At 42.3% G+C, this 25,487-nt stretch overlaps 1 protein-coding gene across 1 annotated transcript; it reads right to left on the bottom strand.

Moving 5' to 3' along the window:
• Positions 1-475: 475 nt before the first annotated feature.
• Positions 476-21,712, bottom strand: LOC127647913 (5-hydroxytryptamine receptor 3A-like). The gene is made up of 9 exons (XM_052132439.1): positions 21,643-21,712; positions 20,194-20,354; positions 20,057-20,101; positions 14,940-15,049; positions 7,900-8,072; positions 7,640-7,800; positions 7,179-7,386; positions 6,567-6,698; positions 476-977 (listed from the first exon to the last, which is right to left on the bottom strand). Exons 1-9 carry the CDS (start codon positions 21,680-21,682, stop codon positions 727-729), a joined length of 1,281 nt encoding a protein of 426 aa, XP_051988399.1. The 5' UTR covers positions 21,683-21,712; the 3' UTR covers positions 476-726.
• Positions 21,713-25,487: the final 3,775 nt, after the last annotated feature.

The raw sequence follows: 25,487 nt of genomic DNA, 5'->3' as shown, positions 1-25,487 counted from the left end.
CCAGTTAATTAATTCAGTCACTTAACTCACTGCTCCACATTACTACATTTTTCACAGTATGTTTAAAAAGTTAAATGTAGTGTTATGAATGGCTCAGATGATGTCATAAATGCAGTGTTTATAACTGAACAAAAATAAAGGTGTTCACAAAACATTTACAAAACCAAAAAAGCAATGCATTGAATACAAACACTGAAGCAAACAACAGGGTTTTATACAAATGCAAATTACCCTAAACAAGATACACGCAGAGTGCAAGGATAACAACATGAAACAGAACTAGAATAAGAGACAAGAACATTTTATAAGAAAAAAGAGGAAAACATAATTGGCCAATGTATATTCTATTATGGAGTATAATTTATTTGACAAAATATATAAATTACACATTTTAATTAAGCAATAAAGTATGAGAAGTCATGCAATATTGTGAATAGTTATGGCTGAAGCAGGCTGTTATACTTGATGGGGATGAGAACAGTTATTTCACATCTTCTGACACTATATCAGGCATTTTACCACGGCTGAATAATATTGATAATATTGAACAAATTGACAAAAAACTGTATTGTGAAGTAATTCACAATACAGTATATATAATACAGAGTATATATTTTACATTTAATATTTATAGACTATAATCATATTTTAGACTGTATGAGTATAATAATATTTATATTTTAGTGTTTTATAGTGCCATCTCATGAATAAGGCTATAAGAGGATTTCACTCAGGGAACCAGGCATTGCAAAGCACTGTTATAAAGACAACAACAGTGATTAAATAAAGACAAATGAAGGTAATGTCTATTATTTTTGCCACTTTTGTCCAGCTCAGGGATGTATTCTTGTCTTGGTTTTGATGAGTTGTAGCCCTAACCTCCATGAGAATCTGCTTGAGAATGATGAGGCTGCACGACTGCTCTTCATTCCTTTCAGTAACTGATTCTGGAGAGCAATTTGTGTCCTTTACAACATCTGTGACAGGAAATATAAAGCCTTACATTAGATAATTCGATCTTTTTCCCTGGCCCACATAACTAGGGACCATGAGAGCCCCAGTATAGTTAAAAGGTGTAAAATTTAATGCAGTGATTGGGCAGTGTATGAACATTCCTGCTGCCAATTTTGGGGTCTGTCTCCCAAAACTTTCAATGCAACCAACAGTTAAAATATTCAATTACATTTCTGCTTGTAACTTATAAACCACATATCTATATTCATACATATATATATATATATATATATATATATATATATATATATATATATGTGTGAATCAGTAAAAATTGTGTGAGCTGGCTCATATAAAATGTACAACTTTTACTTCCATAGAAAAAAATTAATAATTGTGTACCACAGACGAAAGAAAACATTGGGATTTGGAATGAGACGATTATTAGACAAAACACAACACATGCCGCTTTGAGTATGTATGACATGCTGCTGCACAAATAGTCATTACAAACAATTCCCATTTAGAAGATCTAGAAGTGGAAATGGGATGGAGGAGGGTTACAGAGAAAAATCCCTCATAGCACACTGCAGTGAAACCGGCTTATCTGCTAAAATGAGGTATTTAAATGTTAGACAATGAGAGAGATGCAAGTTAATCGGCTACCCGACGACAAGTCAAACGGCCAATCAGCTTACACCATGTGAGCCAATTGGCTTAATATGTCACATGCGAGCAAACCAATTGGCTAAAAGATAACAAGTCAAAGAACCTATGAGCATGCGCTACATATAGTTGCATGGCTGAACTTTGGTCATTACTGTCTAAACGACTCACTGAAAGATCTGGCATGTTAATGTGGGTATGACATATTTATAGGATATTGATCTTGGCAGACTAGATCTGCTATGTTGCAGATACTGCAGCAGCTGCTGCTGCAGAGCAAGTACAGAGAGTTGCTACTGCAAAAAATGCACAGACATACTGAGTTAAGCATGTGGACATGCTGTTGCCCAATTAGACAAAATGCAAGACGTACTGCATTAAGCCTTTAAGACATGCTACTGCACGAATAGACATGACAAACAATCCCCCAACAAAGCAGGGAAGCTGCACAAAATGCAAAACACAAACACAAAACCCAACCCCCCAGCTAAGCAGATCTATCAGCAAACTTATGTTCTGCTGCCGTTCCAAAGAACCATGTGCTCCGAGTGTATGCAAGCTAGTTGAGCTTTGGCCAATGGCCAAACGGCATAATGCACATAAACTAAATTTCTATGTGTGCCTGGCTGTTTGGCTGAATGTCTTAAATGGCTAGTGACCTGACCCATAATGTGTAACTGGACTAGGAAGCCCAGAGCTTATTTCACTAGTGACTTAAACCATCTATGTGTGGATTAATTTAATAGAATGACCTAAAATAGCAATGTGTACCATTGCCAGATCTGGCTAAGGCTTGTTAAATACACGCTTCTATGTGTCATGGTCAAAAGCAGACTGTAGTAAGACTGGTTAGTAGGGCAAAGAGGAAGCGAGGTTCAAGTTAGTTCAACTCTTTATTCACACACAATTATGACTCATAGGTAGCTTTCTTCAAACACTGCTGTGGATCACTGTCTCTCTCCCTGGGCTCAGGCGTGGGATCCTCTTATCGCTCTTCCTGGATTACTGCAACAAAACAGCTGTTAGACCTAATTGGCACCCAGGGATGAATCCTTATCGCTTCCCCCTCCCTGGACGGACACTCAACAACGCCCTCTCCACACAAACCTTATCGTGCAAACTGACAGAAGAAAGTGTTTGTCCAAGCAAACCAACTGAGCAAATAGCATTTTCAGACAAAAAACTCTTGCAATGCACTGCAGTGAAAACGGCTTATCTTCTAAACTGAGCAATTTAAATGTTAGACAAAGAGAGAGACACAAGCTGATTGGCTACAGTTATACACTTACAAGTCATTAGTTTATAAGTCAAAGGACCAATCATTTTACACAATGCGAGCCGATTGGCATAACATGTCACATGTGATCGAGCTAGTTGGTTAATAGATAAGTCAAAGAACCTGTGAGCTTGAGCCTCATAGAGTTGCATGGCTGAACTTTGGTAAATTGTTCACAGACTTTTCCATTCTAGCTCAAATTTGATGCATGTATCTATTTTAAAATCTGTTTGTTGATTGGTTGGTCTCTATGGGAATCAAATTTGTACCTTTTCATACAAGCCAAATAGTACAATGTCTCCCAATTTTGCCATCTCATACAAACTATTACAAATGGTCGTGAGACTATGTTGGTAATGTATCAACCACTTTTCCAAAAAAGGAAATGATACAATATGCACATTTACACATGGTGTATTTACATGAAACTTGCTTTGCATCATTACCATAATGCCCTGAGTGTACAGGTCAAGAGGTCACAAAACACACCCATAAACCATGCTTTGTCTCTCCATATATTCCTAGGGGCTTCCAGAATACTACAATTACAAGTTTTTCAAGATCCACCACATGCCTTGCAACAATATTTTAGTGATGGGTGTTATCTGATTAATTAGTTACTGTAATGTCATTACTCCACCCAAACCGCCACCAAAAAAGTAGTGTAATGCATTGCATTTCAAATTCTAGTTATAAGATAACAGGTACTGATTTTCAGTTACATAAACACAGTGTGTGAATATTGCATGTGGCTTTCACAAGACTTTAGGTAACCTGGCGTTGCCTTCTAGAGATGACCGTTCCACTGCTTTCCGTTCCACCACTCCACCCCTCCACCACTCTCCTCAAAACGCATATTTCAAATGGGATATTTCAAACTTTTTCCAAGTTAATAGACTAAATATTAAATGAAACAAGTGACAATAAAATACAAAGTAATCCTTTCTGATTACCTGTTTAATGAACTGCATTCTATGTAATGATTTAAATGTAAATTGCAACTGTAGTGGAATGCAGTTAAGCCTGATTTACACTATGGAAGAAGTCAAACATTTTCTGCTGGACGAACTAAAGCACCCTAGGTGAACAAAGCGGTGTTTATATGATGAGTTCATTTAGGGTGTTGTCATGGTGTTTAACATACTCTTCCAGCCACAAGTAAAGCCAATAATGCAGTTTTTTCTCTCTGTGGAAAGCCAATTTTAGGGCTGTCGCTTCTTTGTCGATTCAAGTTTTAAAGAATCCAATCGCTACCTACTCATATTTCGTGGCTAAGGTGTATTTGAAGAGTTTGTGTTGCAAATCATGTAAAAAGTATACTTCTGCACAATCTCTGAGAGACCGGCTTCAAAGTTATCCATTTTAACAACAGTAACCAAGGTAACACTCCTCAGCTTGTACATGCGATTGTAAATAAGCACATCCAAACCACAACCACGAATAGATTTAACCAATCATAAATGCTCTTCGACCGGCCAAGTTCTCTTGGGTCAAGAATTTCAGAGATGTGCGCGAACAGGAGAAATCTCACCAAACGAACACCTTGGCAGAACAAAAAACGTCGCTGCACTTTGTCATCATTTGTAGGCGAACAAACGGGGATAAAGGCACTCCTTAAGGAAATTTTGCGTTTTTCTGGTCACAAAATGTATCAAGATTTATTTGTATTGAAAATTGATGGAGCAACATAATTTGTGTGAAAATAAATAATAACGGAAAGTCGTTTTGATTAGAATTAAATTTTTAAAAAAGGTGGTGAGGGAGCCTTTGACACCACACATGGGGTAAAGGTCCCTAGGGGGTTTAAAGTGATATCGTGTAGATACAGGGACAATAGATTAAGGACACAATTTGTCAACTAATGCAAATCATTTAGAGACAGCAAGATGCTTTTTTGAGTAACATATTAAGATAATGTTTACTCAAAATAACTACTTCAGAAAAGGGAGCACCATTTCACTGTTCATTTCAAACTCATTTGACATTTTATTACATCTCAAGTATTCTATAAACAAATTAATCTCCAATATGATTAGATGAGTCAATGTGAGCCCACTTTGAACATTTTTCATAACAAATCTATTCTGCACAATTTAAAAAAAACAGTGTGTTTTATAATGCAACAGGGGGGCTTTTTTACCCCAAATACTATCCTTTCACATATGGTACAGTTATTGAAAAAAAAATTCTTTTTCTTGAATGACCTTAAACAAAACTGAAAATGACAAATAATATTTTGTCTCATATTAAATGTGATAATTTCCAGGATATTCATTAGCTACATACATTTGCAACATTTAAAACAAATAGATCAAATTGCCTCAAAATCAACCATTAGACACAATGAACTCAAGAATCAGGAACATTTTGCAGTTCGTTGTGACAAACAGGTGTTTTGGAAATTTCTGTGGTAGTTTTTGATGCTATTTAGTGTTTTGAAAAACTTGTTATTTCTTGTCATTTGTAATTTGTCATTTGTTGTGGATTACTTTTTGATCAACTTACCCAACACTCAATCATTCATGAAACAAAAACAAGCTTATTGTTTTTCCAGCAGAAGATCTTGACATGTCGTGAAAGGTTCATGGAAATGCACAGTTTGCGTTTTATTTTCTCCAAATAAATAAATAATGCCCTCTAACGTGACTGGATGTACTATTTTTTATTTGAGCTTTATAATTTAGGTTTCATATTTAAGTATAGGCATCAGTAAATCAAGTTCAGTTGACAACGTGTGGTCAATGCTAATGCTGTTAAACCCATAAATGAACACATCGCGAGCAGGTGCGTACACAATACAACGGGGCACAAAAAAGAAAAAGCCTGCACAATGTCGAATAGCTTGCATATCTGTAATATCTTACAGTCAAAGACCTTCTCCAGACATTCAATTAATATCTTTAAATATTGTTCCTGTTGCAATGGAAGTGTATCACTGTACATTCTTGGATTTACTCAAGAAGTTTCACCAATGCTGGCGATGCGCTCAATTGAACCAGAGAAGCTTAATGGTGGTGGACATCCAAACTGAACATTTTTTACACTAAAGCTTCATGTCAAACCATATTTATTGACCTCTTTGACTATTTAATTCACAAAAGAACCTCTGATGACAGCAAACGAATGCGATGACTGTAAGTTCCTCTCTTACTTTTTAGAATAAACATGCGAGTGTTTACTAAATCAATATCTTACGAAGTGAAGCACGTTTATAAAAAGAAAATGTTATTACTTTTCGCATAGATGTTAATAGCTTCCTATTCTCCTGTACTAGCAAGCCTGAAAACATACTTATATGACGTTTTCATGGGCATGGATTATGATCATTTTGAATGAACGTGCACGCCCACTCTACTTACGAACTTTTGAAATGCACAAACATACACACGTTTTACTAACAAATCTGGCTCCATGCTCCATTTTAATGCATAAATTACTCCCAACTTTTACATGTATTTAGGACATTTTCATGAATGAGGTCTATTGTCTGTGCCAGTCAGTTGTAATAATGGTAAATCTAATCAGGCGTTGAACCAACCATCCTAAACTAGGCACAAGGTAATTTTCCCATTTTTCTGAAATTCTACTTGGCAACACGAATGACGTAGAAATGTTGAAACAATAATACAATAAAATGCTCCTTGTATTCAGATTCTGAGTAAATGCTTACCATTAACAGCAGCTGTGGTTTGCACTGGTGCCGCTGATCTGGCCTCCTCTCCTTTAGACATCAGATAATTCACAAAGATGGTCTCCAGGATACTGATGCCAATGAGAGTGAAAATCACACTGCAGTAAGTCCCTGTGAAAACATCATGCTGTGACTACAGACGGTTTCCTCGGCTACAAACACTGACTTTGTATTCCACTTATAACAGTTTCTTTTACTAAAGTTTATGGCAGTTTGACAAGGATGAGAAGAGAAAGAGTGGATCTACTGTGGGTGGCAAGTTACAGTAATGGGTTTAGGTGCTGTGTATAAATCCATTATATTTACACATACATTGACCTCGTTAAACTTGATAATTAAATGGTGCTATGGTGGTCCCCCAATGTCTATGGTGCTCACATCCCTGAAATCTGACTTTGCTGGCAAAGACTGCAAACTGTACTGTAGTTCATCATTCCAAAACGTATAATAATTTTTTTTTAAGAGTACTCTACATTTAATGCATACTTCCTATGCTGTATTATGAGCATGTCAGTTGTGAAATTATTGAATAAGGATAGCCTTCTTAACAATGTGGACAACATGAGAGATGACCGTCTGTGTTGGACTCACCAATCAATGGGATTTCATTGGCAGTAGAGGGCAGCATGTCATTAAGAATCAGCAGCAACACAGAAATAGACAGGAGTAAAGTGACTTTAAAGCTTAGCTTCTCTCCTCCTCCATCCATGAAAAATGAGGCTACATCCAGCACAAGGAAGTAAAACACGGGTATTAAAAAGTTCACAATGTACAGTAGAGGTCTCCTCTTTATTGTGATCTGCGAATAAGCACAGAAACCATCAGAACAATACAGCAATGAAAACAAATCTCCTTGTATGTTTTGTAAGATACCTGCATGTTTTTTGAATGCTTTATCAGAGCAATATTTTTTCAGTCTATTAATAAATGGGTAGTTTTTTTATGCTTTCTTTTTTTAAATGTGAAGAATTTATGGGAGCATTTTATGTATGAAAGGTGCCATACAAACAACATTATTATTATTACAGTATTATTATCAGTAGTCATAGTACCTTGTATGTCAGCTGATCCTGTGTGTTCTGATTAGAAGATATATTGGCTTCAGACGTGTTTATACTGAGCAGTTCCCATTCTCCCTGAGTCTGAAAGGCCTTCTGTGAGTTCAGCGTCAAGAATGATGCATCAGAGTATGGGCTGATATTAAGCTCCTCAACTGAGAGAAAATGTGAATATTATACTAACAGACTTTAGAATGATATTACAGTCAATTCAGAAGGTGAACAATGACTTTTAGCATTCATGTACTCAATACCTGAATACAATGCAGACTGAAGCGTTAAAGTGCAGCTTTGGATGTCGAAGGGAAACAGGTACAAGTTCATCTTACAGGCAGTGGTCAGAGCTAACGTGTCAGATGTGAGTGCAATACCTAGACTGAGCAACTGCACATATGGACTCTCCAGTCTGGCATACTCTGTCTTGATACTATGTAGACGAGACATAATGTGAAGCGATAATGACCGGAGACAACATTTCAATCAAAGAAAATTGTGCAGTCTGAAATTCAGCCATGTTATACAAAGTTTGTTTAAATGAGTCATGCTTTTTTTCCCCATCATTTAAAAAAAATCTATATTTTTTTCAGTATAACATGAAACATGCTATCATATAATCATATAATGATAACAAATGGGGTATTTCCTGAAACATTAAACTATAAAACATTTTTAATATCAAGAAAACAATAATGAAAAACATTGAAAAATGTACTAGATTATTGAAGATTTTTGCTTGGCAACTTTCAGGAACACATAGCGGGGAGTTGGATCAATGCATTTATTTGAGTTCAGATTGATCAACTAAAATGTTTATGTGGTTCAGTCCCAATTTGTTGATTGTTACTCTTGTCGTGTTTAACGTACCAGGTGTCAAGTTCTGTGCATGCCATTTTAAAACACTTTATATGTTTTTTATTTCTCATAAGTGTTCATAAAGATATGATATTTCAGTTTTAAGACAGCAAGTGCATCACTTTCCATGAAATGCATGTTTAGAATGTACATTAGATGATCAGATTTTGGAGATTTAAACCATGTAAATAAAGGAAGCAACTTTCAAAGGACTAAGTTGACAGAGTTTAAGAAATCTACTTAAAGTTACTTAATTCAAATATGTATTTGTTAAATATGTCAAATGAATATGTTGTATGTACAACTAATTTGTAAAAGTTCAGTTGAAATTGTAAGTTCAGTTTAGTTAAAACTACAAGTTCTACAAACACCACTTTTTACACTATTAATAATTATATATAATATAATTATTATATATCATAATTAAATATAATAAAGTACAATAATGTTTAAAATGCCACCTATAGAATTTTGTATTGCTTTTATTTCACTATATTTAATAAATATAATTTTTTTGGATGGTGGTGGAAAAACGTCTAGGTTACGAATGTAACCTCCATTCCCCGATGGAGGGAACGAGATGTTGTGTCAGAGAAGCGACACTAGGGGTCTCTCTCTTGAGCACCAAATATACCTCTGATCTATGAAAAAAGGCCAATGAGAAGTTGGCAGCTAGTTTTTGCATACCCGCCCCTGACATATGGGTACAAAGGCGAGGCAAATACTAGAGTTCATTCAGGATTTTTCTGAGGAGCCGGAAATGGTCCGGCCACTACAGCGGCTCGGCTCAGCGACGTGGACGAGACAAAACGTCTCGTTCTCTCCATCGGGGAACGGAGGTTACATTCGGGCAGGTGTTTTACGTGCCAGATGACCGGCTGTATCAGACTTCAAGTACCCTTCTGCAATGCCCCACCAAAGTCGTCAGAATTCTTCTGGTTACCCTGACAGGGAAACAAGCGTGACGCTTGCCAACCTGGGAACAGGCCAAGCCTGGCTGGGCCTCTTTTCTCTCTATGTTTCTCGCATAGAGCAATAGACAGCCGGGGCCCTTACGCGCACTGAGGGAAGGGGGTCTTACCCAATTTCCTATTCTTTCAGGGGGAAAAGACCCTGCTGAGACCACCCCTACCCAGCTGGGGTGGTAAGGTGGTGAATACATCACATATGTTTTTTAGGCGACACGTGGGAGTGGCGCGGTGATAGATCCAGCCTCTAGGGGGAGTTGCTACAACACGGCGACCAGAGGACAGCCGGAACTGCCTAAGGAAAACGCGGGTCCGCTCGTAAGGGGACCGTATCGCGGAGAATACATACAGGGGGAGTCCGTGTAGGAGTCCTCACCCTGTGGAGCACCTATTCCAGTACAGGGTAGATTTGAGTACCCGCAGTGGATTGGGTCGGCTAGTTCCTCCGCCGAACTGCAGACCCATGAGGGCTAGGGAGGAATCGACCAGGGATTCGAGTTGAGTGGAATCTCCTGGGAAAAAAGACGCACAGTTTTACCTCAACCGAGGGAAAGGGCGCTATATGCAAGCGATTCACCTGGCCAGCCCATCAGCATGTTACCGAGTTCTACTGGCTCGGACCTGAGAAAACACGGGATGAAACTGACTCAACCCCGAGATTGTAATATCTCGTAAAGGTGTTGGGCAACCCGCTGCTCTACAAATGTCTGCCAGGGAGGTACCCATGGCCAGTGCCCACGAGGATGCAACATGCCTTGTCGAGTGAGCTCGGCCCCGCAAGGGGGGGGGCATGGCCTGAGTGTGATAAGCCAATGAAATGGCATCTACTACCCAGTGGGAAAGCCTCTGTTTGGAGACACAGCCTCTGTTTCCTTTCCACTGTCCCCCAAAGCATATTCTGCGTGCGTCCAGATAGGTACGCAAAGCACGTACCGGACACAGCAATGACGGGGCTGGGTCTGCCTCCTCCCGGGGCAGCGCTTGCAGGTTCACTACCTGGTCTCTAAAGGGAGTGGTAGGAACCTTGGGCACGTAGCCCGGTCATGGTCTTAGGATCACATGAGTGTCTGCCGGACTGAACTCCAGGCAAGTGTCGCTGACAGAGAACGCTTGCAGGTCCCCGACCCTCTTGATGGAAGCGAGCGCGATCAGCAGGGCAGTCTTAAGAGAGAGGGCCCTGAGTCCAACTGATTCTAGCGGCTCGAAGGGAGGTTTCTGGAGGACCGCGAGGACTACCGAGAGGTCCCAGGAGGGGAACAGGCTTGGCCGGGAGGAATTTAACCTCCGGGCGCCTCTTGGGAACCTGATGATTAAGTCGTGCTTACCAAGGGACTTGCCGTCTACTGCATTGTGGTGGGCCACGATAGCAGCAACAGACACCTTCAAGGTGGATGGGGACAGCCTCCCCTCCAAGCTCTCCTGCAGGAATAGGAGCACTGACCTAACTGCGCACCTCTGTGGGTCTTCAGCCCGGGAGGAACACCAAGCTGCGAACAATCACCACTTCAGGGCGTAGAGCTGCCTGGTGGAAGTGGCTCTGGCTTGGTTGATCGTGTCTATGACAGTAGATGGTAGGCCAGCTAGATCTTCCGCGTCCCGTCCCGGGACCAGATGTGGAGTTTCCAGAGGTCTGGTTGCGGATGCCAGAGCATGCCCTGCCCCTGAGAAAGAAGGTCCTTCCTCGGGGGAGACGTGCAGACATTGAGACTGAGTCTAACTCCATGCCGAGAAAGGAGATGCTCTGAACCGGAGTGAGCTTGCTCTTTTCTCGGTTGACCTGAAGCCCCAAGCGGCTGAGGTGTATGAGCACATGGTCTCTGTGAGCGCATAGTAACTCTCGGGAGTGGGCCAGTCTGAGCCAGTCGTCAAGGTAGTTGAGTATGCGGATGCCGGCTTCTCGGAGCGGGGCAAGGGCTTCCTCTGCGACTTTCGTGAAGACGCGAGGGGATAGAGACATGCCGAATGGGAGGACTTTGTACTGAAATGCCTAGCTGTCAAACGTGAACCGTAGGAAGGGTCGGTGTCGTGGCAGAATCGAGACGTGGAAGTATGCGTCCTTCAGGTCTACCCCTGCGAACCAATCTAGGTGCCGGACGCATGTTAAGATACACTTTTGCGTGAGCATTTTGAACGGGAGTTTGAGCAGTGCTCAGTTGAAAACTCGCAAGTCCAAGATTGGTCATAAGCTGCCGTGTTTCTTGGGTACAACGAAGTAAGGGCTGTAGAGACCCTTCTCCATTTCGGTTGGGGGGACAGGCCTTATCACGTCTTTGCGCAGGGATTTGGCACGTTCGCCGTCTACTGCGGAAACAGATGTCCATGAAGGGGGGGCGGGGGCCTGGCAAACTGAATTGCATGCCCGAGTCGAATGGTCTGGTACAGCCAGCGTGACGGGTTGGGCAGTGAAAGCCATGCCTCCAAACTCTGTGCTGGGGGGTACCAAGGGGACGAGTATTTTGGACGTACCTGACGGGGGCTTCGCAGGTAGTGTGGCGTCGGGAGGCAAGGGTGCGTCCAGAGGCTTTGGTGCTGAGAACAAACTCAAAGCACTGACCTTGTACCGCGCCCGGCAGGGGGCAGGTTCGTGACTGAGGAGGTCCGGTGCAGGCGTCCTCTAGACTCGTCAGAACCGGCCGGCCGGGGGACAGTCTTGGGGCTGAAGGCGGACTGTGGCCGCGTCCAGCACGCCGGGACTGTTGAGGCCTGGTGGCAGAGTGCCGTGAGAATGGCATTTCCGGGCCAGGTGACCCAGAGACAAAAAAGGAAATAGCTCTATTATTGAGAATGCACCCGTTAGGGGGTGCGGCCAATGAAATTAATTCAACAAAAGATTCTCCTCCCGGCCCCCCACCGAGCTGGGCCCATATTTGTTGAGGCGGAGCACCCCTTTTCTTTCTTGAAAGCCGCAGGAGCAGACAGGGCATGGCCCCTGGCAGGTTTGCCTCCATCTGTATCTTCACCACTGAGGACTGCTGGGTGGAGTCGTTAGGTGGTGTCGCTGAATGGACGGAGCTGGGAGACGGGAGCATTTGAGAAAGCGTGCTTTGTCTACCTCCTCTACTGCGACCAGGTCCAGTCCATGTGTTGCGTTTCCGGACCACGAGAGTGGCCATCGCCTGTTCGAGTGCAGTTCCTGCGGCACGTCAAGAACAGGACTACCCAAATACAAATTTTGGAGTGCCTTGGCCCGGTGGACTTGCAGGAGGGGGCCATGGCTGGGACCGGGAGCGGAGGAGCGAGGAAGCTTGGCTTGCTGTGGCTCGGCTGTGAGCGGCGCACATGCCCGTGGAACCAATCAAGTAGCCATGAGGGGGAGGGAGACGGGATTTTCCGGTCCAACCTCGCACTCGCGGTACCCGGGGAAGCATAGCGGACCTCTGTGCATCAGGCTCAGACTGGGCGCGCAGACCCGAAGGTGGCGGCGCAGATGAGCCATCAACATCAGACGCCGCTGTAATGCTCACCGATGCTCAGATGGGAGCAAGCAAGCGTGCCGGGGAGGCAGGTGGTTCACGGGATTTACCCGGCGAACACAGCCTGTCATTTTCCACCAAAATCGCCTCCATCACCCGCGGCGCCTGCCTTAATCCCGTAGGAAAGAGGCAAGGTGTGGGGGGACGGCTGAAGTGGCTTTCTCTCATGACAAAAGAAGCCGTGACCGCAATGCTGCCTCAGCTATGTTCTCGCACTGAGAACATAACCTATTGGAGAGAAATTGTTCATCCCGAGCTTGGACGGAAGCCAGCAAGCTTGCCGGGGAGGCGGGTGGTTCGCGGGGATTTAATCGGCGAATACAGCCCGTCATTGTCCCCAAATCGCCTTCATCACCCGCGGCGCTTGCCCCAAACCCGTGGGAAGGAGGTGAGGCGTGGGGGGCGGCTGAAGTGGATTTCTCTCATGACAAAAGAAAGCCTGCAACCACAATGCTGTCATGGCTATGTTCTCGCCCTGAAAACATAGACCATTCATAAAAACGCTGCCTGCGTGTAATCGCAGCCCAGGAGACACATCCTGAAAAGGACGTTCTACGCCGCTGTGTATTGCTCTTTTAGAGAAAATCACTCTTTTAAACAACTCTCTTAGAATTTGGGTTTCTGCACTGTCGAAGTGCCCAGGGGCCATTGCACTTGAAGGAGAAATCGCCTCTGTAATGCGCCATCAATCCAACAGCATGCAGAGCGTCAGAGGAATACTGGAACTGGTGTGATCTCACGCGAACAGAATGCACAACCATAGGCTCCAAAGAAAATTTCTGAATGAACTCTAGTATTTGCCTCGCCTTTATACCCATATGTCCGGGGGCGGGGTATGCAAATACTAGCTGCCAACTTCTCATTGGCCTTCTTTCATAGATCAGAGATATATTCGGTGCTCAAGAGAGACCCCTAGTGTCGCTTCTCCAACACAACGTGGAAAGAGCGACAGAAGGGGAACACAACTTGTTTTGCTAATTTGTGCAATATTAAACAGTTAATAGATTCAAATTTTGAATGTATTTTAAGGTGCTGTACAGCAAAAACAACATCCTTTGATTGCTATGTTAATTTAATTAGTTTTTTAGAGAGAAATTGCATGTCTATAAGATAAAAAAATATTCTACCTATTAGGAAATAAATAGGCATTTTTAGTAAAAAATTATAATGTAATTATTTGTCACAAAATGTCATGCACTAATGAAATTGTGTAGTTTGACTGTGTTGAATTGGTTTGAATTGCAATTCAGTAAATTCCACTTCCTATCATTCCAATTCAAATTCAACTTCCTGTGGGGCGTGGCCAATTCAATTAAAATTCCAACTCATGAATTGAAATTGTGTTATTTATAAAATTCTGAATTTTGCACATCCTTTGAGTCGAAAACACAACTCTTATTGAAAGGGAATCCTATTACAGAAGAATGTAAAAAATTTTGCGAGGTAATGGAAACAATTACAAAGGAATGCAAAACTTTTTGTGAGGGAATGCAAAACATTTTGTGAAGGAAAACAAACTATTGCACGAGTCGAAAGCACAAATCTTATTGTGAGGGAATGCAAACTATTGCAGCTAAATACAAAACTAATTGCAATGGAATGCAAAAGTGATTGCTAGAAATTCAAACTATTGTGAAGGAACACAAAACTTATTGTGAAGAAAAACAAACTATTGCACGAGTCAAAAACACAAAACTTACTGCGAGGGAATGCAAACTATTGTGGGAAAATGCTACATTCATAGCGAGGGAATGAAAACAATTGCAAGGAAACGTAAAACTTATTGTGTGGAAACATAAAATGTATTTCATCCCCTGGCAGAGCTGCCGGTACACAAGTATAGCTGCCCCAACTGTGACATCATTTTACAGGCTCACTCTAAGCACTGAGTATACATTTTTATTTGTCATGATGTGACTATTAGAATATTACTACAAAAAGTTTTTAAGTATTTTACTATTGTAATTATTTATTTTTTCAGAAAGAAATTATTTTTCTGACCTCTCAATGATACCAATGTCCGGGGTCCAAATCGAATCTTTTCGAATCGTACAGAACTTGATCCCACAAAAGTCTTTAGGGTTCCACAATGTGAACTCATTGACCCAACCCTGCAAAGTTTAAAGAGTTTACAGGTAAGTGTCACATGAAAAGACAGTATACAAGTAATAACTGTATACTACAATACTGAATTAAACAGTAATGCCCTACTTGCTTCAGAGTACCCACTTGTGTAGGGCGTAGGGATGCTCATATTCGATTCTAACAAAATCAGAATATGAGAGCAGTGCAGAGACAGAGAGTACATTACCTTAGAATTGCAATCTGGTGCTGATTACAAATTACATGACTAAAATGGCAATCAGTAAAGTAATCTCTTGGATTATATTTTTAAGGTAATCTAATCTGATTATATATGGATTGATGCTTTGGCTTCTTTTGGAACTATTTTCATAGTCAGAAAAGAAATGTAGGAACTGACTGTTTGATTTTTGTGTAGAAACGTAAATTATTCAATATTATTTACATGTTAGTTGAAAGGTTGAATAAAAGCACTTTCACACACTCGTGGTCCTGCTGTTGGTCTGAACATCAGCACAGCTTTGATTACATCCCACCTAAATGGGGATGTTGAAACAACTTTGGCTAATGTTATGTAAAGTTTAGGAACAAACATGGTTAAGAAAATGTTAAATGAACATCCCAATGACATTATTAATATTCATTAAAAGTTCAAATGTTCTTAGTGGAACACTGTTCGTATGATTTCTTAAAAAAAAAATCTGAGAGTGAAAACTGATGAAAAAGTTGGAAAATTATGTTTTCAGGATGTTTTTAAAATTTTCATGAAAGTTACGCTAACCTTTAAAAACGTTCTACTTGCGTTTAGAAAAATGGAAATTTTTACATTCCCACAACCACAATGTAAAACCTGGAAAAAGTTTCCTGGGCTGTGGTTGAGTACCCCATCACTGTCATGTTGCTATTCAGAACAACAACTTTTGCTTGTGTGATATTGCTTAAACATATCATAAAAAATTGTTCCCCTTCTGTCACTCACTCGACGTTGTGTCGATTGTAGTGACACAAGGGGTCTCTTCTGAGAGCCTCCCGTACCTCTGAACTTGAACTTGAGAAAAGGCCAATGTCAAGTTGGAAAACAGAATTTGCATGTCGCACCCCTGGACATACGGGTATAAAGGCGAGCGGATGAGCGCCTGTCAGACCGCTGTGTAGTTCCTGGATGTGGTCGGTATCTCTCCAGATCAGACGGTCATAGATAGATAGATAGGCCTGGGTAGCGATCACACTGAGGCAGTGTTTGTGGATGGTTCATGTTCTCACTGCGAGGACATGACCATGGCAACGTTGCGGTCGTGTAGCTCCTTCTTCCAACAGGATTGAGGATGACCCGGCTGGCGATGGAGGCAATTTGGGGATTGCAGCAGGCTTGGTCTCGCCGGGCACAGCCCCACAAACCACCCGCCCCCCGGTACACTCGTTTGCATCTGTCCACGCTCGGGATGACGGTGGCATGCTTCACAGCCAGTCTGCCTCATCCCTGGAGCCAGGTTTGGGTGATGACATCGGCACTGCATCGGAGAGCGCTCAGACGTCTGACGCTGAAGACCTGACCAGACTCCCGTCCTAGGTCCCAGTCAAAGTCTGACGTGCAGATGGCCAACATGCTCTACCGGACCACTGTGAGTGTTGGGCTGGACTGGAACCCTCCGTCTTCCCCCAACCCTCGTGGCTTGACGATTGGTACCGCTACCAGCCATGGTATCGCTACCAGCCTACAGCACCACTGGACAGGCCGCCTCCGCCTTGCATGCCATGTCTCTCCTGCAAGTAAACCAAGCCAAGGCACTCAAAGATCTGCACCTGGGTAGTCCCGATCCCGATGTGCTCCAGGAACTGTGCTCTGCCACTGACCTCGCTCTCAGAGCTACGAAGCTCACAGTGCAAGCACTCAGGCGGGCGATGACCACCCTTGTGGTCCAGGAACAGCATCTATGGATGAACTTGGTTGAGATGCGCAAAGTTGACAAAGTCCGCTTCCTCAACGCCCTCGTCTCCCAGTTCGGTCTCTTTGGCGACACCGTCGATGACATCGGCCAGCAGTTTTTGGCGGTGAAGAAACAGATAGAGGCCATTTCCCACATCATGCTGCGCCGTCGCAACGTAGGCCATCCCCCGCGAAGAAGCCACCGGCAAATTGTCAAAAAAGAGCAATTTCCTCACTTCCTGAGTCATCAGACCGGTGCGCACCATTCTCACGGCATCCCGGTACCAAAACCTTGCAGTCTCAGCTCCCCGGTGCAGCCATCTCGCCTCTGGACCCACGACTGCCCAGCCCTGGCAGGCCAGCGCTGATGAGTTTCGAGGATGTCCCTGCAGGACCTCCTCCTCTGTCTATAACCTGCCCCCTCCCTTTGCTTAGTTTTTTCTAAGCACTCAAGCCTCGGGATGCACCTTTGCCTCCCGCCACACTATTACCTGCTCCCCCGCCGTACGTCCAAACAATCGTCCCGTTAGTGCCCCTCACACAGATGCATGGCTTGCGGTTTCCAGCCTGTCGCGATGGCTGGCCAGGACCATCCGACTCGGCTACGCAATTTCACCAGGCTCCTGCCTAGTTTCAGCGGTATTCGATCAATGCCAATGTGCGGCGAAAACACTGACACCTTACGAGCAGAGATTTCCACTCTGCTACTCAAGGACGCGATAGAGCCTGTCCCTCCAGCCGAGATGAAGAAGGTTTAATACAGCCCTTACTTCATCGTACCCAAAAAAGACAGTGGGTTGCGGCCAATCTTGGACCTGCGAGTTCTCAACTGTATCTTACACAGACTCCCATTCAAAATGGTCATGCAGAGGCAAATTCTAACCAGCATTCGGCATCAAGATTGGTTTGCGGCGGTAGACCTGAAGGACACGTACTTCCATGTCTCCATTCTGCCTTGACACCGACCCTTCTTATGGTTTGCATTCGACGACCAGGCGTATCAGTACAAGGTCCTCCTCTTCGGCCTGTCTCTATCCCCTCGCGGCTTCACCAAGGTCGCAGAGGCAGCCCTTGCCCCGCTACGGGAAGTGGGCATCCGCATACTCAATGACCTTGACGACAGGCTCATCCTAGCACACTCTTGAGAGTTACTATGCACCCACAGGGACCGGGGATCGCGCACCTCAGCCGTTTAGGGCTTCAGGTCAACTGGGAAAAAAGCAAGCCCTCTCCGGTTCTGAGCATCTCTTTTCTCGGATTGGAGTTAGACTCAGTCTTTATGTTAGCACGCCTCACAACCAAGTGCGCGCAGTCAGTGTTCAGGTACCTCACTCTCTTCGAGCCTGGCACAGCGGTTCCTCTCAAACGGTTCCAGAGGCTCCTGGGGCATATGGCATCCTCGGCCGCTCGGGTTGATGCATATGAGACCGCTCCGGCACTGGCTTCAGACTCGAAGGTTGAACCCTTCCCGGCCAAGCCTGTTCCCCTCCTGGGATCTCTCAGTGATCCTCTCCAGCCTCTTCGTTGCTGTGTCCGGTACGTGCTTTGCGTATCTATGTGGACCGCATGCAGGGCTCTAGATGCTCTGAGCAGCTCTTTGTCTGCTTTGGCGGACTGCAGAAAGGGAACGCCGTCTCCAAGCAGAGGTTAGCTCATTGGGTTGTTGAGGCGATTTCCATAGTCTGTCACACCCAGTCCGTGCCCTCCTCCTTGCGGGTTCAAGCACATTCTACGAGAAGAGTGCCATCCTCGTGGGCACTGACCCATGGCACCTCTTTACCAGACATCTGCAGAGCAGCGGGCTGGGCAACACCCAACACCATTGCTAGGTTATACAACCTCAGGGTTGAGTCAGTCTCGTCCCGTGTTTTGTCAGGTCAGAGCCGGTAGAACTTGGTAATGCACCTTGCACACTTCACCAAGCTGATCCAGTGCACCTAATCTCTCAGGTTAGCCAGTAAGATCTCGCTTCCTGGATGCTCTTCCTCCCTAGCCCTCGGGCCGCATATTCATCGGAGGAATCCGTCGCCAGACCCACCACGAGTCGAGTGCTCCGTGATGGGCTTGGGCTCCACAGGCATAGTTCCCGCTTCAGGCAACTCCCTGTGAAGTATTTTCCATGGTACGGTCCCCCTGATGGTAGGACCCGCGTCTCCCTTGGGCAGTCCTCGCTGCCCCCGGTCACCGTGTCTGTAGCAACTCCTCCCTTGTCAGGCAGGATCTACCACCGCACCATGTCCACAGGTGGCTTGACAACCCCTGTGTGTATTAGCCACAAGTTACCTACTCCAAGTCTGGAAAGGTTGTGGTCTCCGCAGGGCCTTTTCCCCCTGAAAGGATAGGAACGGAAAAGGATGCCTTCCCTGATGCATCTATAGTGTTAAGATAGCCCTAGCTGCTTTTTAACTCTATGACGAGAAACATAGAGAGAGAAAAGGCTATGGCTGCCCGGCTGGCACCCATGTAAGTCATGTCACCTGTTTCCGTATGAGTACGGGGAACCTAAGAACGGTATATGATGCAACAGCCTGCTTGCACCTGACTTGGCAGTCACGTAACATGGGTTAGTGCAAGTCGTTTTTAAGTGGGACCCCTTGTGTCACTACAATCGACACAACATCGAGTGACAGAAGGGGAACGTCATGGTTACTGTTGTAACCTCCGTTCCCCGATGGAAGGAACGAGACGTTGTGTTCCCCTTGCCATGTCACTATCCCTACCACTGTAATGCGCTGTAATCTTATTCTCGGCTCCTCAGTGCAAAAACCTGTCTGACAGATGCTCGTCCGCTCCCTTTTATACCCGTATGTCCGGGGGTGCGACATGCAAATTCTCTACAATCGACACAATGTCTCATTCCTTCCATCGGGTAATGGAGGTTACAACAGTAACCATGACGATATATGCATTATAGCATCATAGCATTTAATTTAAATGAACATGTTCATATTATACAACATTTACTCATAACACACAAATGTTTAAAAAAAAGGACATTTATACAGATACAGATGTTGGCCAGTTCCAATCTCAAAGTGACAAACTCTGCAGCACTGCTGATCATGTATGAGATGGTTATAATGGAGTAAGAGGTTTTGAAAACACTTACGCGTAAAATTGTAACCTGTGTTGAGAAGCTCTGCGCTTTTTCATTCTGTGGATAAAAAAAGAAGTGATGAGTGACACTACAAATGCTGACCTGAATGATGAGTGAATGGAGGTAAGTCATGCTGAGTTCATATGTACCACTTCTGTGATGGATGTCACAAACAAATCCACAAAAACTTCGGTAGGGGTCCGCCAGTTATACACGGGCCGCAGGGACGTCATCTGAATGTCATCGTTGCCCAAGCCGAGATGTTCAAAAAGCCTCTTATAACTGCAGTTGCCAGCAGCAGACACCCCGCCTGCACATATAAGACTTCCTATTACACAAATGTATTCGTCATTCACAGTGAACAATATTATTCTTTGACTGAACTTAATTCAATTATGGACAGTGATTTTACACATTGAAAATGGGTTTTCTTAACAAAACATGTAGGCTACTAAACTGAACTTATATACTTTGTGTAGCATGAACCAAACTGAAGTGTGTAAATCCAATAAAATAAGATTGTCAAAAAAATTATTCAGAATCTCTTCTCTCTGGCAGGAAAAAGAGAAGACTGGTCACTGCACTGTCATTTGTACAACATATAAAACAACTGACATTTACATAGCCTCAATCTAAGTACATACTGCTCTACTCTTCAAAATGGTAACCCTTAAAACTGCAATATAATAGAAAATATTCTCAATTCCAATAGAACAGAAAAGTAAACCCTAACAAGTCACCTCCTTTGTTCATAGTGCTCAAAGGCACATTAAATAAGACTTACTTTCGCCATCTACTCCAGCATGCTGCGAATTTTTGAATCCCCTGCCGAGTTTCACCAACGACAGAAATGTTGTAGTCCCAACACACATAGATTACATAAACTTCTATTTTACAAATTCAAATGGATTGAAATGCAATGATTGAAATCAAATTATGTTGGTCAAATTGCATTTCAATGAAGAAAATGGGGCAAGCAGCAAAAATTTAATTTTGTGTATCAAATTATCATTTATGTTATAATTGTGTTGCCCAGTGGGATCGTGTATAAATTTAACAGCACAATGAAAATTAAAGAGGCCCCAGAATTGACCCCTGTGGAAGACTTTACAATACATCATGTTTTCTCAATGTTTTCTCAATGTATAGTCACCTATCCAAACAACAAAATCCAGTACATTAAGCTGTACATTTATTTATTAATAATAAATAAATAAATCACAAGGGGCTGCACAGTTATTTTACCATGGGTAAGGGGTGTTCATCATATCCCTCTGGTTGCTTTTTTATTTTTTTCATTTTCAATTTGTAATTATGTTTATATTCTTTAAAATAAAAATCAATAAAATGTAAATTGCTCAATTTACAATTTTATTATTTTAAAAATGATTTATATTTCCTTATATTATAGATGCTTAATTATAATTTCAGTTGACATCAGACATTTTCCCTTCAGAAAAAGTTGGCCCAACATACCTCACTCACTCTTTGCTGAAGCAGAGTCAGTTTAAGTCAGTTTCATATAGTTTTAATTTTCTAAAATAATTTGTAAGCACAAAAACAGATGTTACAAATGGAGGTTTTAAAAAGAGACTTACCAATTGAGGCTAAAGAGAACATTAGCCAGCATAGATACATGACCAATAGTGAGAGACTCCCAAGTTTCGGTAAAATATTTGCTGCAGGATTACGATTCACTCTTGAACAGATTTTCATTTGCTCATATTTATACACTGTGAGTGAAAACCATGCCCCACCTCCACTTGTGCTTTTAGTAATATAACATGAACAGCTTACATCATGCCTTTATGTCAAAAATTTAGAGGTAAAGTGCAAAAGAATGTCCAAAAATAATGTTTATAAAGTTTCTTCTTACTGCTTTTGACTGTCATTGTAGAGTCTGTTTCATTTGTATAAATCAATGTGCTATTTAGTTATTTATATCCATATATTTACATACTTCTGACTTTGAGAATCTTTTTAAAACTTTTAGACATAAAAAAATATACCCTTCTTCTTAACACTGATCTTTGACTAGAGATTTATCCAGTAACATGTTACCTTTAAGTCCCCTTATAATTTATACTGTAAATATTTTAATAAACTTTAAATTTGTATCTGGCTGAAGAGAATTAGTATAATTCTCTTCAGCCAGATACAAATTTACAGTTTATTAAAAATATATACACACACACAGTATAATGTTTATTACTTTATGAACAAAGCACATATCATGCACAAATTGTGTTTCATCATAACCAGTAGACATCTGCCTAAACACTTAAATGCTGTGGTTCCTTTAAAAGGAATCATTGTTAATCATTGTAAAGCGGTAGGTTTATTGACTCAATATAGACTTCCAGAGGCATCAATGAAATATGTAGTTTGCTTATACAAAAATGAATGAGCCACAAATAAAGTCATGGTGCGTGGCTGCCATTATTCATATACCTGAGACTCACCTGTCCATTACTCACCTGAAATGTTTCAGGCTTATTAAAACAGACAACAAAAAGTTTGTCTAAACTTGTTTACTACGGTGTTCTAAGGGGTTGATAAGCAGGTAGGCCATTTTATTAAAGGAATATTCCGGGTTCAATACAAGTAAAACTTAATTGACAGCATTTGTAGCATAATATTGATTACCACAAAAAAAGGATTTTGACTCGTCCCTCCTTTTCTTTAAAAAGCAAAAATCTGGGTTACAGCGAGACACTTCCATGGAAGTGAATGGGGATCAATGGGTAAATGTTAAAATACTCACTGTTTCAAAAGTATAGACACAAGATATAAACAACATGCATGTTAATAAGAGTTCGATATTTAGTGATAAAATCGCTTACTACCCTTTTCTGTTTTAAGTTATATCCAATTTTACAGCTTCATTGCCATGACGGCATTACACAGTGAACCCTTAAACAACCAAAATAAATTACATTTTAAACAGCTTTTAAACAGTACTTTTATAAAATTATAAGCTTCACATTTCTGTGTTTAACCCTCCAAAAATTGGCCCCATTGACTTCCATTGCAAATGCCTCGAAGTCTAAATCATTTTTGGGGTTAATCCACATAATGCCAGGAATGCTTTTGATTGAGCTTAACTTGTATTGAACATGGAATATTTTTAAGGTTTTCTGAGTGATTGCTAGGCAATTGCTTGGGGACCGATAGATGAATGGACGGACTGACATACTGTACATATTCCCTATGCATGCTTTCACAGTCAGTTTATTTTGCCGGTACTTTTATTTGAGTATAAGGGTGACTCTTCTAGTTCCTGGATGCTGTGACAAATAGCATTAAATTACACTGACAGACTACTGTAATTTAATCACTTCATATATCACTGCTTACACAGCTGGTCTGAAAACCAGACAAGGGGTATTAAATCAGTGTTGGTTTACAGAGGCATATAAGCCGACTCAAAGACCAGGTGTGCAGTTTCATTGGTGGTTGTCGACCAGTTTACTAAATAGTCCATTTTATGCTATCATGATTTTTTATACATTATGCATCACAAGTATTAGTATTAAATCTGAAATTAGTACTAATTAGTATTAGTATTGAAAGTATTAGACTAATTAATTTCATAGCACCCACAAGATGCCTTACAGTGTATATTTGTAGCCTATATTTATTTTTTATGGAATTTGAAATATAACCAATATTATATTGGTTTATAAATCATTGATACGTCATTACCAACATCATGTCTGATTTACCATAATTACAAGATTACGACTAGTAAAAAGTCATTTAATTTAAGCTCTAAACACAGAACTCTATGAAAGCTCCAAGAACCAATTTGGCAGCGGGATCAACAGGTAATAGTGAACATATTTCTGTTTGATCTGTAATTTTAAAGAGTGCTTTCTTCGTTCTTAAACATTTTGCTACAACACACAGAGGTGAATTAATGAATTAAAGTTATGATAAATATTATGTTGTTAACAACAACAAAGCCGGTTTGGAGTTCTGAGTGATGCCATAGAAATTAATAACTTACAATGTCCCAGGGTATGATCGGCTCCAAGTAGAGTTTTCATCTCGTAATTACAGTTCCCTTTCAAGTCAGTCCCTTTGACATTGCATCAATAGCTGACACCATGGGATACTCCTCCCAGATGTGGCGCTTAACCGTCCACCCCTGATGCTTATAAAACAGAGCACATGGCCAATTAATATGAAATTTTCTCTTCAGGTTCGCAATAACATCTCTCAAAATCTTCACTTCACTTTGCTGAACTCATTGGTATTTTCCCGCTGAGCTGATACAGGTTCTCTTTCAGGCAGTCGAGAAGCTCCAGCTTGAGTGTTCCACTCTGAGTGAGCAAGAGGGTTTTTGGCTCGACAAACGGTTCTTACAGAGTCAGCGCGATTCTGCGTCCCGCTTTCCAGTGACGTTTTTTTCCAGAGCAGCAAGTAACACCATGGCATCTTGCACACGTACCAGGCTGACCTGCACAAGGACTGGACAGACTCCTAGTCTTTTAAAGAGCTGCGTCATGCCTCTGAGCTGGTGCTCCGAGCTGCTAAGATCATTGCCCAAGCCCTTGGCAGATCTATGGGTAGCCTGGTGTCTTGACAGAGATACATGATAAGGACAAAGCTGTCTTGCTTGATGCACTGATGTCACAGCAGGGCCTTTTTCATGCCTACACTGAGCAGTTCTCATCAATTCAAAAGCAACCACAAGCGTACAAGCACATCTTGCCGAAGCCTGGTGGCTCTATGACCAACCAGCTCTCTTGTGCTCTTCCTAGATGTCTAGGTCCCGCCACTCCAGCTCACCAGAAAATGGAGACTGAGCCAGAGATTAGGACCCAGCAGCCGGGCCTAATTGTAAGATTGTGGTCTCTGGACCTCGTCCCTGTGGAAAACATTCTGGGCAAGGCAAGCGTTCCTAAATGTTTGATTACCATGAAAGTGGACCAGAGTACTACCACTCCGGCTCTGAAGAAGGCCTGGAACACTGGCCGTGTCCCCGCCAAATTTTCCCTCCACCAGTTGCTGGGATTGAGATGATGTTTACAACAATGTTACTGTTTGTGCTGTTGTTAGCTCCCTGCCAAATGTTTTCACATTCAAATAAACAGTTTAGCACAGAAATAATAAAAAATAAACATCAGCACAGAAATGAGCTCATTTCTAGTTTCAAATACAAACTGTTGTCCTGCACGACTGCTCCTCGAGGATTGGTGGCATTCAGACCTTACCTCAGTATCCTTTCAGACATCTCCAGCTCGGCACTGCACACAGTCGAATGCTGCAAATTATTTCAGTTCACGAGGTGGCCGTCTAGCTTCAACAGCGTTCTCTCCTCCACTGTGACAGTGTGTGATGTACCGGTTTTATGCTCAAAGGTACGATGTCTCCTCACCAAAGATGCGATAGAGGTAGTACCAGTGTCGACGCACAGAAATGCTTCTATAGATGTTGT

This window comes from Xyrauchen texanus, chromosome 8 (assembly GCF_025860055.1).
Source record: "Xyrauchen texanus isolate HMW12.3.18 chromosome 8, RBS_HiC_50CHRs, whole genome shotgun sequence".
Taxonomy (NCBI): Eukaryota; Metazoa; Chordata; class Actinopteri; order Cypriniformes; family Catostomidae; genus Xyrauchen; species Xyrauchen texanus.
The sequence above is the reverse complement of the archived record's forward strand: the minus strand, read 5'-3'. Positions and strand labels throughout refer to the sequence as shown.

Bases quoted from the DNA above. Each gene is read 5' to 3' on its own strand.
- LOC127647913 (XM_052132439.1), bottom strand. From the start codon at position 21,682: ATGTATCTATGCTGGCTAATGTTCTCTTTAGCCTCAATTG. The intron at 20,355-21,642 runs GTAAGTCTCTTT...TTATATGTGCAG, and splicing joins GTTCTCTTTAGCCTCAATTG to GCGGGGTGTCTGCTGCTGGC. The intron at 7,387-7,639 runs GTACTATGACTA...GCTTATTCGCAG, and splicing joins AGGATCAGCTGACATACAAG to ATCACAATAAAGAGGAGACC.